The 14,132-nt window shown below is 31.6% G+C and overlaps 2 protein-coding genes across 2 annotated transcripts; both read right to left on the bottom strand.

Annotated features, from left to right (window-relative positions):
• Positions 1-1,506: 1,506 nt before the first annotated feature.
• Positions 1,507-3,897, bottom strand: LOC103852758 (patellin-1). The gene is made up of 4 exons (XM_009129657.3): positions 2,578-3,897; positions 2,370-2,497; positions 2,160-2,286; positions 1,507-2,075 (listed from the first exon to the last, which is right to left on the bottom strand). The coding sequence occupies exons 1-4, from the start codon at positions 3,751-3,753 to the stop codon at positions 1,818-1,820; spliced, it is 1,689 nt and encodes a 562-aa protein (XP_009127905.1). The 5' UTR covers positions 3,754-3,897; the 3' UTR covers positions 1,507-1,817.
• A 3,756-nt stretch (positions 3,898-7,653) lies between these two features.
• Positions 7,654-14,098, bottom strand: LOC103852757 (protein NRT1/ PTR FAMILY 5.12). Its single transcript, XM_009129656.3, has 4 exons — positions 13,164-14,098; positions 12,867-13,084; positions 12,044-12,576; positions 7,654-11,661 (listed from the first exon to the last, which is right to left on the bottom strand). The coding sequence occupies exons 1-4, from the start codon at positions 13,297-13,299 to the stop codon at positions 10,881-10,883; spliced, it is 1,668 nt and encodes a 555-aa protein (XP_009127904.1). The 5' UTR covers positions 13,300-14,098; the 3' UTR covers positions 7,654-10,880.
• Positions 14,099-14,132: the final 34 nt, after the last annotated feature.

The raw sequence follows: 14,132 nt of genomic DNA, 5'->3' as shown, positions 1-14,132 counted from the left end.
CTTATAGTTGATAGTGCTACGACTGATCGGTTTTATCAATCCTATGTTGCTAGAGGTGTTCCTCTTTGGATTGAAAGTTTAGTAGCTTCTGAGAAAGTTTAGCATGTATTGGGTCTAGGTATGGCACTGGTTAAAATTTTTTGGATGCATAAACGTTGTTACGCTGGTTGTGGCTTTGTGTTGTTTGTTACAAGCCTTTTGATGTATTTGTGACTAGTTCATCGTTATATATACACTTACTTTCGAGGAAAAAAAAACACTCCCAAAAAATCGTGTTTGGTTTTTGGATAGTTAAAATCCCCTGAAATATAAGCAACTAAAAGTCTAAAATCCCCTGTTGATATTTTCTATGCACTAGTCTTCTCTTACTGTCAAATTTAATGATGTGTGCTTTGATTTCAACTCTTACCCACGAATTATGTTAGTCCATATTTCAACAATAGGGTCCATTATCATTAGTTCTCGTCCTTGATGTCTCACTCAGTGTTATCCAATTCCATGGATTATACATAAAGTGACCTTTATCATATTTATATTCATATCTCTCTATCTCTATCACAATATTGATATATCAAGTAGTCTAGAACCAGTCTTTACACGTCTCTTCTCCTTATCTTATAAAGTCATATATATCCATTGAACTTTATATCTATACTATTATTTGCAAAGTAAATTTTAATAATAGAGCAAATCAGATTAAAAGTTAGAGCGGTTAATATCTATATTATCCTTAATAAATTTTATATATAATTTATTATATAATCAAAAAGAAATTTTTACCAATAATATTTCTTTAAGATAATTCTTATGTATTTTGTTGTTATCTTAAAACATATTTATCAATTATAAAATTTAAAAGTAAGATATAAAACAATTTATAATAAATTAAGTGGTTAAAGTCAATGTTACCTTTAATGAATTTTATATATAATTAATTACATAATTAAAAACGAAATTTTATTTATAATATTAGATTTTTTTAAAATAAGATACTTCTTATAAATTGTGTTGTTATCTTAATTTTTTTTTCAATTATAAAAGTTAGGAAAATAACAGATAAACAATTTAAAATAATATTAATCAACTAAATTTGTCTAAAGATATTTTTTAAAAATATTTCTAATATGTGAAGGTTTTCTTTTAAAATTTCTGAAAATAATAAACATATATTTTTAATTAATTTTTTCTTCATATATATATATATAATTTGATGTTTGATTTTTTTTAAAAAATATAAATAATAAGTTATCATGCTAATTTTTGAATTAATAAAAAATAAAATAACAAATATTTTTAAAATGATTAAACCCGCATGTGCAGGCAAAACACTTAGTTTATATATATATATATCTTGATGATGATACAATAGAATTAAACTCTTGTAACTTTTCAATTATATTTTTAACTATTCAAAGAATTGGTAATGGGAATTTTTCAGAATGCCTTACCTTTGTTTCATAATCAATACCAAGAAGAAGAAGTAAAAATAAAAGACACAGTAAAACAAATATAAATAATGAATACATTAAGATTTACACAAATTACAGTAAAAAAAAAGTAAAAGGTAAATGAAGAAAAAGTGTTTAAAAAAAAAATATATATATATATATATATATATATATCACATGTTCTCCACACACATTCATCCAAATAAACAAAGCAAAACACAAAACCACCTTATGATAATTCAAAATTACATATTAAATAACAAAGTAAATCAAATAAATTAAAAGATTTGTTCCCACAAATAACAAAAATAACCATTATTTTCTTCCTTTGATTTGGGTTCTGGCAAGTAAAAGTATGGCCACACATTTTCAAAGATCGGACCTTGGTTGAGTTTTGAACCGGTAGAGCACTTTCTTTTTCTTGGAAGTCTGGTTATCGATTGTGATCACAATCTTTCCCGGTTCACCAACCTTAAAAGAACCAGTTATCACCGGTTCGTCAGTTAAACCAATCTTTCGGTTCTTAAAGACGATCACATCATAGCTTCCCTCTGTGGTCGGCTCAAACTGAGCTCCATAAGTCACATCTGCACCCAAAACCCTAAGCTCCCATGAGAGCGTGCAAGCCTGCCACAATTAACACAATCCACACTAATCAACAACATTTTACACTTTGAACTTGTCCTAATCAAATCTTGAACATATATATACCTCAGAAGCAGGCAATTCGATGGTGTATTTGGCTGCTGGTTTAACAATGGCTTCGGTTACAGAGTCTCCACCAATTTCATTGCTAAGTCCGCCATATTTAACCGGGACTTGTTCAGGAGCTATGTATCTGTTTTTAACCAAACATAAGCCTTAGTGACAAAATTTTTTAAAAATAATTATTATGAAACGGTAAAAAAAAAGGTTAATTACTTGAAAATGGTATCGGCAGATTTGGATGGACCAGCAAGTACCATCTTGCTTCTAGTCCTTGGCGATGTGATGATAGATCCGAATGTTTTGTAGTAAGGAATGTACCACCATGGAACATTGATGAACAACTGCAAAGCAAAACAAAATATTACGTAACACTTATGTAACCAAAAAAAAAAAAAAAAACACTTATGTAACCATTACGTACCTCTCTAGTGGCGAACTCTGGATAATTGTCCTCGAATTGTTTGACTGCACGCCTGATGAACTGCCACAAGGCTCTCTTGCCGAGTCCAGGAGCGTTCCTGAAGTCGCTGACGAACACGAACGAAGACTTGGCATCAGGGCTGCTGAAGTCAAGAGCTCTCACACACTTCTCTTGTAGCTGAATCCTCCAGTTGAGGAACTTGTTAAGCTTCTCCTTGTCGGAGAAAATCTCCTTGTTCTGGAACTCTCCGTAGGAGCTGTAGATCACGACGTGACCTTCCTTGTCGACGCCGTGAGCGAACACCATCTTCTCGAACTCACTGGCTTCTTCTCCGGCCTCGGCCTCGACCAGCTCGTCGATTTTGTTCTCCTTGCGCCACTGGACGGTGTTTTTCAGCATGGTTAAGGCTTCCTTGACCTTGAAGTCTCTCGCACGGAGGAACTTGAGGAGGATTGTGTCGGATCTCTCGTCTTCGAGGAGAGGCACACCGTAGATCGAGACTTCTTCCGGCACAATAGGCTCGGCGACGGTGGTCTCTACCACAACAGGCGCAGCGGAGGATTCTGGAGGAGTGACGGAGACGATTGACTCTTCGATTGCTTCTACCGTCTTGGTTCCGTCTTCTTCAGCACCCGAGGCTTTCTCGGTGGTGGTCACGGTGGCTGGCACAGCTGCCTTCTCTTCTGGTTCCTCAAGTTTCTCCTCCGGCTTGGTCTCTTCCGGAGCCACGTCATCAGATGATTTCTCCTCGACCTTGACGGCTTCTTCTAGTTTCTCCTCTTCCTTCTTTTCCTCTGTTTTCTCTTCTCCTTTAGTTTCCTCCGCCGCTTTCTTCTCCTCTGTTTTCTCTTCCTTCACCGGCGGCGCCGGAGGAGTGAATTCCCGTTTGTTCAGAGCCTCCCTAACGAGCTCCTTAAACTCCTCAAGTGCCTTCTTCTCAAGCTCCTCAGGCGATGGAGCAATCACTTTCTCAGCCACAACTGTCTCTTCTTCCTTCACCGGAACAGATTTCTCCGCCTCCGCCTCGGAGGTCTCCTTCTCCGGGACGGCCTTCTCCTCCGAGGCAACCGGAGCAGTCACCTCCTTCTCTGGCACTGGAGCAGGAACAGTCACCTCCTTATCGGTGGTAGCGACGGCGACAACATCAGCGGACTTCTGTGCCTCTTCTTGAGCCATCTCTGATTCTTTTTAGAAATTCAAGAAAAGAAAGGAGAGAATATGTTTTGTGAGGAGAGAGACAGGAGAGAGAGAGGTTTTATAACACGGAAGACAAAAGAGAACACAGACTGGTCGGAGCTGTTTATTTTTTTTGTTTGACAGCTCATACGAATGCTTTCTCTGTGGGTCTATAGTTTCTTTTTCCTCCAACGGCCGTCTCTTGCTTCACGATTTAGTTCACTTTCCTATTTTTAACCAATTTAACCATATCACTTTCCTTACTTTTATATTCCATAAGTAACAATTAGATTATTTATTATATCTATATATTCCTCCTCCTATAAGGCTATTAGGCGATAATTTTGGGTATATTATCATATATATTCACAAAATCCGATGATTTTATATTTTAACATATCTGTTGATGATTTCCTTTATTTTAAAAATATTATACCGAATTGTCTTCAAGATTCTTTCTATGTGCCCTAAATAGTTTTGTTTAGACTTTACTTAAAGGTGAAATATAGAATCTTTACTGTTATGGAAGAAAATTTCGAATTTAGATATGAAAGAACTAAAGTTTGAGTTGATGAAAAAGTGGAATCATTTTGAGAAAGAAAAAGGGAAGGGGTGTATTTTTAATAATTTTTATTTTGAAGTAAAGTGTGTTTCAAATCATGACACCATGTTATATCATCACATAACTCTTAAATATATATTAGGGTTACAATATGCCACCAGCAAATATTTTATCAACTTTGAGACCGTTCATATTTTTCTTCTGATCTAAATACGTGTGGGTATGATCCATATTTCAGATGATCTTAGAAAATTTTGGGTGTCAACCTATCATATGAGTTTTAAAGATTTAACCGCAATTTAAGCAAAAAATAAAATAAATTTAACTGCAATTTTAAGCAAAAAAAAAAGAGAAAGGATTTAACCCAGTTACATAATGAATGAAAATCCGCATAAAACGTACAGTTGTACGAAAAATACATGTGTTCTTCTTTGTGAACCATCAAATTCGCCTCATCTTTAATCACCAATTAAGGTGTTTAATATTAATAAAAATGATATTTTTTCCGTTTCTTAAAGATACATGTTTTAATCTTTTCACACATATTAAAAAATACATTAATTATATATCGGATTTTGAAATTATCAAATTTCAATGTTTTTTAACCGATAATTTTTCACTAAATCCAATTAACTTTATTAAAATTTACAATTTTTGTATAGAAAATATAAAGAATATATTTTTCTAAAACAATTTTTTTTTCTAAAATTTGTATCTTAATAAAACAGAAGGAGTAATAAATTAAAAAGGTAAACTAGCTGAAAAAAATGATGCCCATTAATAACTTAAACCAACTTTAGAGTTTAGGATTTATAAGATTTAAGATTGACGACGTAAAAGTCGTTTACGTCTGCGTTATTCTTTTTTCAGCTATTGTTTTTTTTTTCTAATTTAAATATTTTTATTAATCATACAAATCAGTTTGATCGGTGATAAGATGTGAGACAAATTTAACAATCCACCACAAAATGTAAACGCAATTCACCACAAGAGGTAAACGTTCCAGTTGTACTTGTCATTAAACTGTCGGAATATACAAATATCAGTTAACATAACTAATATGATTGATTAGCGGCATTCTTTTTTTGGGCAGAGATTAGGGGCGTTAATAACATGCATGTTTTTTTTTTGCGGTGTTGTGTCAAGGATAAATGATGCCAATCCAAAATTAAAACTTTTATTCCTTTTCCATGTTGCCGTATGGACGTTGAAACTTGTCGCACCTATACTTTAATATGCCTATGTTCATTTGTGGATGATAGGTTGAATTGTAACTGTGGAAATTTATACTGTAAAATTTGATTTGTAAGATTTTTTTTATTTAGTTTCATATCTTTTTTTTTGTCTGCTTAGTCTTTTGTTTCTAATATAGTTATAAAAAATAATTGAAGAAAAATGAAAAGAAAATATATTTCAACAACAATATTTTTTTAATGTTAGAAAACAAAATTTTTATAGCCATTTAAAAAAAAATTGCTTTGAATTTAAAATTTAAATAAAGTATTGTTGACAATTTTAATGATTGTAGATAAATATAAAGTTAAATAATTTTGTACGGCCTAATCAATCATTTCGAAAATCCTTATATGTGTATATTTTTATAATTCCAAGAATCACAGTATTACATATATGTATATCGTATATTATCTTACATGTGCTAAACAAATTATTCTCGTTTTATTACTTTATGGGTTCGTTAAGAATTTATTGTTTTTTAATTTTTTTTTTAGGTCAAGAAAGAAGATTTAATTCCACTAATAATGATAATTTGACAATTTTCAATTAAAAAAAACATTGAATATAATCTAATGATCGAAGGTTTTTTTTTTTTTTTTTGTAACTTATAATGATCGAAGGTTTTGATATTTAAAAGTCTCACGTTTCAACTTATGTGGGCAGCATTGGTTAGTTTAATTCGGCATGTACTGAAAGGTACACATGAATTTGATGGTAAATTATTTGAAAAAACGTTTATTGATGATCAAAAAACGATTACAAAGAATTTTAACTAAGAACTTATGAAAATGGTGTTTTAAGACAAAACAAGGTAAGCAAAAGAAACCATAATTTTATGCCGAAAACAAGTGCTTGTGAATGTCCTTTACTTCTATCAGTCTTCGACCTTCTCTTCATATACTTGGATTCTTGCCTTTTCTGTATCCATCGATGTAAATCCTAGCCAACTTTACTTAATTGGACCAAATTTTAGTTATTTGATGGTGAGGGATGTAATCCATTTCTGACAAACACCTACATATATAAGCTAAAAAACATAGAGATCACTTCGCAGGTAAGAAATCCTCAAATGATTGTATTTGTAATTGTAATCTACAACTTGTATGCTGGAACCATAGCTGATGCGTCTCTGTAACCTACAACCTATAAATCATTGATTCTAAATTGATTGCGCAAATCAGATCATAAGGGGAAAATTCCAATAGGTACTAGAGCTGTCAACCTTACGTCGACATGTAACCAAGTGCATTCATTAAACAGCACGTAAACTCATGTCATGTTTATTCTATTGGTCATCAGACTTTCTTTGCCACCTATTATGAATTCACTGAATATATTGTATACTAAGTTAAGATCCATGGGATAAACATTATATATAAATTACTTTATGTATTTTGAGATGAATTACTTTAGTTTTGTTTGTTACACACTTTTTAATTAATTGGTGAAACTCAAGATTTGTTACACACTTTCTTAGTTTTGAGATGAATTAAAAAGTCAAGAACTATTACATATATAATTAAATTGGTGCAAACATATAAATAAGTTTTATTAATCCAAACAATATTTTTTTTCTATTTTATAGGATATATAATTAAATTTAAATGATATTAACATATATAGTATATTTTTAAAATTAATTTCTATTAAATTATGTTTCCTAGTCATATGTTTTTTGATCATTTGTATCTTTTAAAGCAAAAACTTTAATTTACTGATAACAAAAAATTTTATTGTGAGATTAATAATTTTAGTAATTTATAATTTTTTTTTAAAAAATAAGTTGTCAATGTACGTTCAAAGCTTTTATCTAAAAAAATGTTCAAAATAAATTCTGAAACTAAAATATTTATGTATTTTATATGGTATCTAGTTTAATTTAATCTTAATAATTATTAAATAAGACCTTCTACTTATATGATTTTGTAGTATCTTGTCGTAACAAAAATTTTAAATCATAGATCATAAAATTTGAATGTGACACTTTTAACAGTTTTAATAATTTATAGACATTTATAAAAATTCAAAATATAACATATACAGAAAAATCTAAATTTTTATTAATGTAATTATTTAATTTATTTTAATAGTTTAAAATATTAAAAATATGATAGAAGATACACCTATTTTTATCAAATATTTATTATTCAAAATTATTAATTGTCATATATATTATAGTCATATTTGATAATTCGGTAACTTTTATTTAAGAAAACAATAAAATACATTAATAATGAACTTATAGTTAGTTTAATAAAAATATTATTATATATTTAAATGAATCAACCTATTTTCTAATGATTCTAAAATTCATTCTAGTGATGATATGTGGCTACAAAACATGTTGTAATGGTTCTAAGGGATGCTGCATATTTAGTAAATACGTAATTGTGTGAATTATGTATCCACATATTCGATTCGATTGATATATATATCAATGTATGTGTGTGACATGACTTGTATTTTTTTTAGTGCTCTTGCATGCTGTATATTATGTCTCCCAGATATTCAACTATTTTTGTTCTTCTTTCATGTGTCAAATAAAAAAAACTATGTGAGTAGAGTAGTGCATTTGCACAAAAAAATTGATACTAGAACAGTTAATATAATGGAAGAAACAAAATTAGAATCGTATTTAGTATTTGAAAATGTAAGGTTGGTAGACCCGGCAGTGATCCGGTAAACATCCCTTCATCGGTTGCTTTTGTCAAAAAAGAAGAAGCTGTTTGGTTGGTTTGTTCATCGCTGGTGCCATCTTATTATATTATTATACATTCAACATTCAACATTCTTGCCTGTATTTAGCTGGTTTCCCCCTTCTTTTTTTTTTTTTTTATATGTAACCCACTTACTTATTTTTATACTCCCTCTGTTCCTAAATAATCTATGTTTTAGAATTTTCACACTTATTAAGAAAACACTTAAAATTTTGATAATAAATGTATGATTTTCTGTGTTTAGCTATTTCCTATGATTTTTAACCAATAAAAATTCAGTAAACACAATTAATGTTTTTGAAATTTACAATTTTCCATTATTACATACATTGAGAATGTAAAATATGTATCTTTTAAAAACAAAATATTTTTCTAAAACATGCATCATTTAGGAACGGAGGGAGTATATTTTTAAGAAATGATTGATCGCAGTATACATTAGAGATATTAAGAATTTATTATATAATTTCTGATGGGGGAAAATAAATAAATAATTTTGATTCTAAGTGTTAAAGATCATCGTATGACTTTTTTTATCTTACACATATATGGAGCTGAATATGATTTTACTTGGTACTTGGCTTATTCTCGTTACTTCATCCACGCTTTGAAAAATCAATTTAATAACAAATCAATTTTTTTTTATTATCTGTAATTCCAGATCAAGTATCATATTGCCTTGGTACTTGTCCTCTTATTTGTTACTCATTATTTATTCCTAAGAATACTTGTTATCCACCAGAAACTATCTATTTTGCATTAAAAAACAGTTGTTACTCGTTAAAAAGTATTCAATTAATCAAATATTTTATAAATAAATATTTGATTTTGGCAAGTATCAACGCAAGCCAAGTAACTTACAAGTATTAAATTTTGTTCCTCTCAGTATTTGATAGGATGGGTATTTGATTCGAACAAGCTAAATACAAATACTTAATCAAACTATTTGAAGGAACCAACCCAAGTATCAAGTACCTGAAAATTGGCAAGTACTTGCCTTGCCTTGTGCCCAAGCCATGCATATATATATATGTTAAAAACCTATAGGCTATAGTTATATTAGAACCTTCTCATTTCAACTCAGTTTTATATAGGACACAACAATTTATTTTACAGTAAGAGGTTCTCATTGACACATGGTGAATACTTAATAGTATTGATTAGAGTTTCTTAGAGACGAGCCATGAACAATATATAGTAAATGACAAGAAAATAATAACTTTAAAATGTTGTGTTAGAAAAAGAAACTAATAATTTGAAAAGGCATTATCTTCTCCTTTTTTTCTCTACTAGAAATAACCAGACATCCCATATATGTTATCCTAACTTTTATTTAAACTAAATCATGGCATGGCAGAGTCCCTTTGAAAACTAATTTTTGAATGGTAACTCGAGGAATATGCCGTTAAGAAGATTACCGTACAGAGCCGGGTCTGAGTAGAAGTTAATGAAGCAGATGCCAGACTAGGTTAATTTATTTTAGGGGTCAATAATAATAGAAAATAGTCTTTAGCTCTATTAGGTACAATCTTTGTTAAGTTATATGAAGGTGTTAAGTTCAAATAATGCATTTTCAATATTTTAAAACACTTTAATGGGCCTAAATTTTATAAATGACCGAGTAATTCTAGAAACGGCTTCAAAGTAACACGAAGTTTACGCAAAACTGCGACAAAAGTTAGTTTTGGATCAAACAGATGGCCTTTAACTACTACAGAATTTTTTAAGTTATGACATTATGTAAGCTATATATATAGCTATGTATACTCGTATTACATTTGTATCAAACAGATGAATTCGGTGAAATAAAATCACATGGAGAGGTTATGTTTTCTCCTGCCAAATGTGTTGCTTTCATCTTTAAGTCTAGTATGGTAACTGGTTAATTGGATCTTAAGTCGAGGTTATGACCAAGCTCATTGTGGTAATAACAAATTAAAGCTTTAAGAATATTGTTTAGAATAAGGTTTATTTGTTCAATTTCAACCATGTTTCCTTCAATAACCAAAATAAATCAAACATTATATTTTACATGTAAGTGTTTACAACAATTTAAAATAAAATATTGATTCCAACCCATTTATCAAGTAAACAAACATAAATTTTCAAAATTAACTATTTTCAAATACGAAGAGAATGAATAAGATGATGATTTAAGAATATAACTAATAATTTTTTAAAAAAATAACGTATGAAAACTTTTTTTAAAAATGTATGTTCAGTCTCCTTATTATTGAAGATGTTTTTATTTTATTATTTTAAAGACGTTCGTGTACTAAATATTGTAAAAATATTGATATTGATTAATGACAAAACACATTACATATCAAAAACATAAAGCAAAATATAATAATGATGAACAAGACAAATAAACAATAATTTATAGAATTACACAATATATAACATAAACTATAACAACAAATACAATATTTTTTACATAAACCAAATTTTCATCGAAAAAAATAAAGTTGACAAAAAATCAAATTTTAATCAGTATAAAAGCGAAAAATATCTGCCACGGATCAAACTCTAGTTTTATCTTCTACTTTTACTTTTTTATTCATTTTTTATTTAAAGTCAATCGACATTATTCCTCAAAATCTTGAAAGAGTTTACTTTGGGCTGTTGTAGACGTACGACTTAGCAAAATAGACCAAAGAAACGAATGAAATGGAGCTGAGACAAGCAAGTAGCCAATAGAAGTAATCAAGATGTGCCTGGTTCAGGTTATTATCAAACCAACTCGCTTGACCTGGCTGGCTCGTTGCTTTCTCAATGACTGATACCATGAAGCTACTCAAGTAGTTGCCTATGCCGATTACGCTAAGGTACATAGATAATCCCAAGCTCCTTAGCTCGACCGGGATTTGTCCGTAGAAGAACTCTTGTAATCCAACCATAGTGAAAACATCAGAGACTCCATAGAGAACGTACTGTGGAATTAGCCAGCAAACACTCATTGGAACCGTGGCATTAGGGGAATCAACAAGCCTGTGATCGCGAGCGGTCTTCAGTCTTTTCATCTCGACCAAAGCAGCTATTACCATTGAAAGAATAGAGAGGAAAATGCCTGTGCTGATCCTTTGAAGGGTTGTGATTCCTGCTGGTTTATGAGTGATTGATCTTGCGATTGGGACAAGTACACGGTCGTAGATTGGGATGAAAACAAGGATTGCTACGCTTATGAAACCTTGGAGTGTCGCTGCAGGGATTGAGAATGTTGATGAGATTGATCTGTCCATTGTGGCTCCTTGCTTTGTAAAGAAAGTAGGGGACTGCGCAAAAACAATGCCAAATACTAAACAACACATCCAAACTGGAACGAGACTTAACACAGATTTCGCTTCTTCAACTTCAACTGAATCACATGAAATCGCCGCCCTGTCGAGGAATCTGCAGTTGCCAAAAGTTGTGTGTTTAAAGGTACTTTCTTTTAACTTGTAAAGCAAGCAACTCTGATAGGGTTTAAACTTTAAATTCCATAAAAATTTGAACACTTTGTCTTGAGAATTTGTAAAAATATAAGTGTGAACACTTAACGCTAAAACTTTGTTTTTTTGGGTTATACATTTACAATTTACAAAAAAAAATATATTAAATAATCAAGTTCCATTAAAAACTGAACACTTTTTAATTTTTTTCTGAAAATTGTTCATTTAAGTGTTCACAGTTAACAAAAATATTAAATAATTTAAATCGTTATTTTCATTTTGGAAAGAAGCAAAACCACATATAACGTACTGACTAACAACCAAACACGTAAATAAAATATTACCTGTATTGTTTCGAACCTTCGTGAGGAAGAAGGAGAAGGGTTTCTGACGAAGTCTCTCGTCGATTTTTCGCAGCAGCAACAAAAACACGGCCAATTCTTACAAAAGGGTTATTATGCTTTCGTCCTTGTCTTACTTCTCCTCCAGTGCTGAAGCGATAAGTGTTGGTCCCAAGTAAAAAGAAGAATAGAGAAATCATCATGGAAACACATGGAATCCCAAACCCTAAAGCCCAACTCAGATTCTCTTGGACATAATTAGAGACCAACCTAGTGGCCAATATGCCAAATGATATCGCAAAATACAACCAGTTAAAGAATGAGCTCTTGGCTTTGGACTCTATAGGGTCTTGTTCATCAAACTGATCTGCTCCGAAAGCTCTGAGACATGCCTTGAAGCCTCCTTCGCCTAGTGCTATCAGATAGAGAGCACAAAAGAATACTGTCACTTTAAACTGAGAAACGCACGAGACAAGTGTTTCTTGATCTTTGCATGCAGACGGAATCGTTGCTGAAAACGTAAGCAGCCCAAGTCCCTAAATTCAGGATTATAGAAAATAAATACTGTTAGAAATCATACAAAGTATAGGAAACGTTAATTTAAAACCAATTGACAATAAATGAATTGACTATTCATCTCTAGTTCCAGCTTGAGATCCTAGATTTGAGGCACTATTAAGGTAACAAAATAAGAAGAATTTTAGTAACGTTAGTTTAAAACCAATTGACAATAAATGAATTGAATATTCATCTCTAGTTCCAGCTTGAGATCCTAGATTTGAGGCACTATTAAGGTAACAAAATAAGAAGAATTTTAGTAACGTACCAAGATATAGAGAGAGGACGTGAAGAGGATGGTACGGAAACGACCAAGAAATGAGTCCGCTATAGAGCCCCAGATCAGTGGCAAGAAAGCTGCCGTCCCGAGCCAGAGGTTGACGTTTGAGGCTGCAGCCGCCGTTGACTCCCCTAACTGCGCCGTGAAGTAGGTTATCAGATTCGAGGCTACTCCAAAGTAGGCGAACTTCTCCGACACTTCCGCTCCTGTCGGAATATTCTCTTATTTTTTAGAATTTGGCGGGAACATTGAGGACGTTGGAGAAAAAAAAGGGTAAGTACTTACCAATGATGAAGCCAGAGGATCTCCAGCCCCCGGAAGAGGACCTGACGGATGGCTTGCCTCGGAAGTCAACGGAACCCTCGACAACACCATATGAAAGTGTAGTTCCAGTCTCACTATCAGCGTTAGAGATCGACATTGTCTCTTGTTTATTGTTTCAGAGTTATCCGAAAAGTTGAAATATTTATAGTTGGTGCACATCATCGCAGTGACCTAAATCTTGTAATAGACGGCGTGTACACCCCTTTGTTTACACGTGATCCACGGCAAGAACGCCTTGTGGAGAGATCACATTCACATGTTACAATCAATATTGTGGCCTTCTTACACGCTGTTGGTCCATGCACACCAGTAATCAAATTAATTTTACAAAAAAAGTGAGAGTCAAAGATCGTTTAAACAAGAAAGTTTGACACGGTATGAAGTTGTTGGAACGAATGGGAATAGTCAAGATCGGGTGGTTAGAAATTGAAAAATTTAATATGATGAATGGAACGTTAGGTTAGATTTAATTGAAAAGATGATTCTAGCCGCTCTTCATACTAGAACGATGCATGTCAGCTCCCTAGGTCTACGATCAAATAATTGTAGACGTATTAAACCTCCGTTATTTTTGGCAACTGGCAAATAAGTTGATCATGTTTGATTATAGTGGGTTGACTAACTATTCTTTGGATTTTTTTACCCAAAAAAAAAAATATTGGACTAAATCATTTTCGATTTCTTGTCCTGAGGATATTCTCAGGATATTTAACGTTTAACGTACATGATATATTTCAGATTATGAGAGAAGGATCCAGCTACATAACTTAAATTGCTACTTCATGTAATGAAGATAAAGTTTTAAATGTAACTATCAATTTTCTGAAAAAACGTGAAAAGCATGATTCCAAGATCTGGATAGTAAAGTTGCGGATCTGATCCTAATTTTCTTATATTTAATGTTGTAGTTAGTATGCAAATGTCGAGTTG

This window comes from Brassica rapa, chromosome A02 (assembly GCF_000309985.2).
Source record: "Brassica rapa cultivar Chiifu-401-42 chromosome A02, CAAS_Brap_v3.01, whole genome shotgun sequence".
Lineage (NCBI taxonomy): Eukaryota > Viridiplantae > Streptophyta > Magnoliopsida > Brassicales > Brassicaceae > Brassica > Brassica rapa.
Note: the sequence above shows the minus strand (reverse complement) of the source record. Positions and strands in the feature narration are given on the sequence as shown.

What these genes read in the sequence shown, in the direction of transcription:
- LOC103852758 (XM_009129657.3), bottom strand. Translation starts at nt 3,753, where the DNA reads ATGGCTCAAGAAGAGGCACAGAAGTCCGCTGATGTTGTCGCCGTCGCT. An exon ending in CAGAGTTCGCCACTAGAGAG is followed by an intron (nt 2,498 to 2,577) that starts GTACGTAATGGT and finishes TTTGCTTTGCAG; the next exon opens with TTGTTCATCAATGTTCCATG. An exon ending in TCGAATTGCCTGCTTCTGAG is followed by an intron (nt 2,076 to 2,159) that starts GTATATATATGT and finishes TAATTGTGGCAG; the next exon opens with GCTTGCACGCTCTCATGGGA.
- LOC103852757 (XM_009129656.3), bottom strand. Translation starts at nt 13,299, where the DNA reads ATGTCGATCTCTAACGCTGATAGTGAGACTGGAACTACACTTTCATAT. An exon ending in ATCCTCTGGCTTCATCATTG is followed by an intron (nt 13,085 to 13,163) that starts GTAAGTACTTAC and finishes ATATTCCGACAG; the next exon opens with GAGCGGAAGTGTCGGAGAAG. An exon ending in GAAGGTTCGAAACAATACAG is followed by an intron (nt 11,662 to 12,043) that starts GTAATATTTTAT and finishes TGGCAACTGCAG; the next exon opens with ATTCCTCGACAGGGCGGCGA.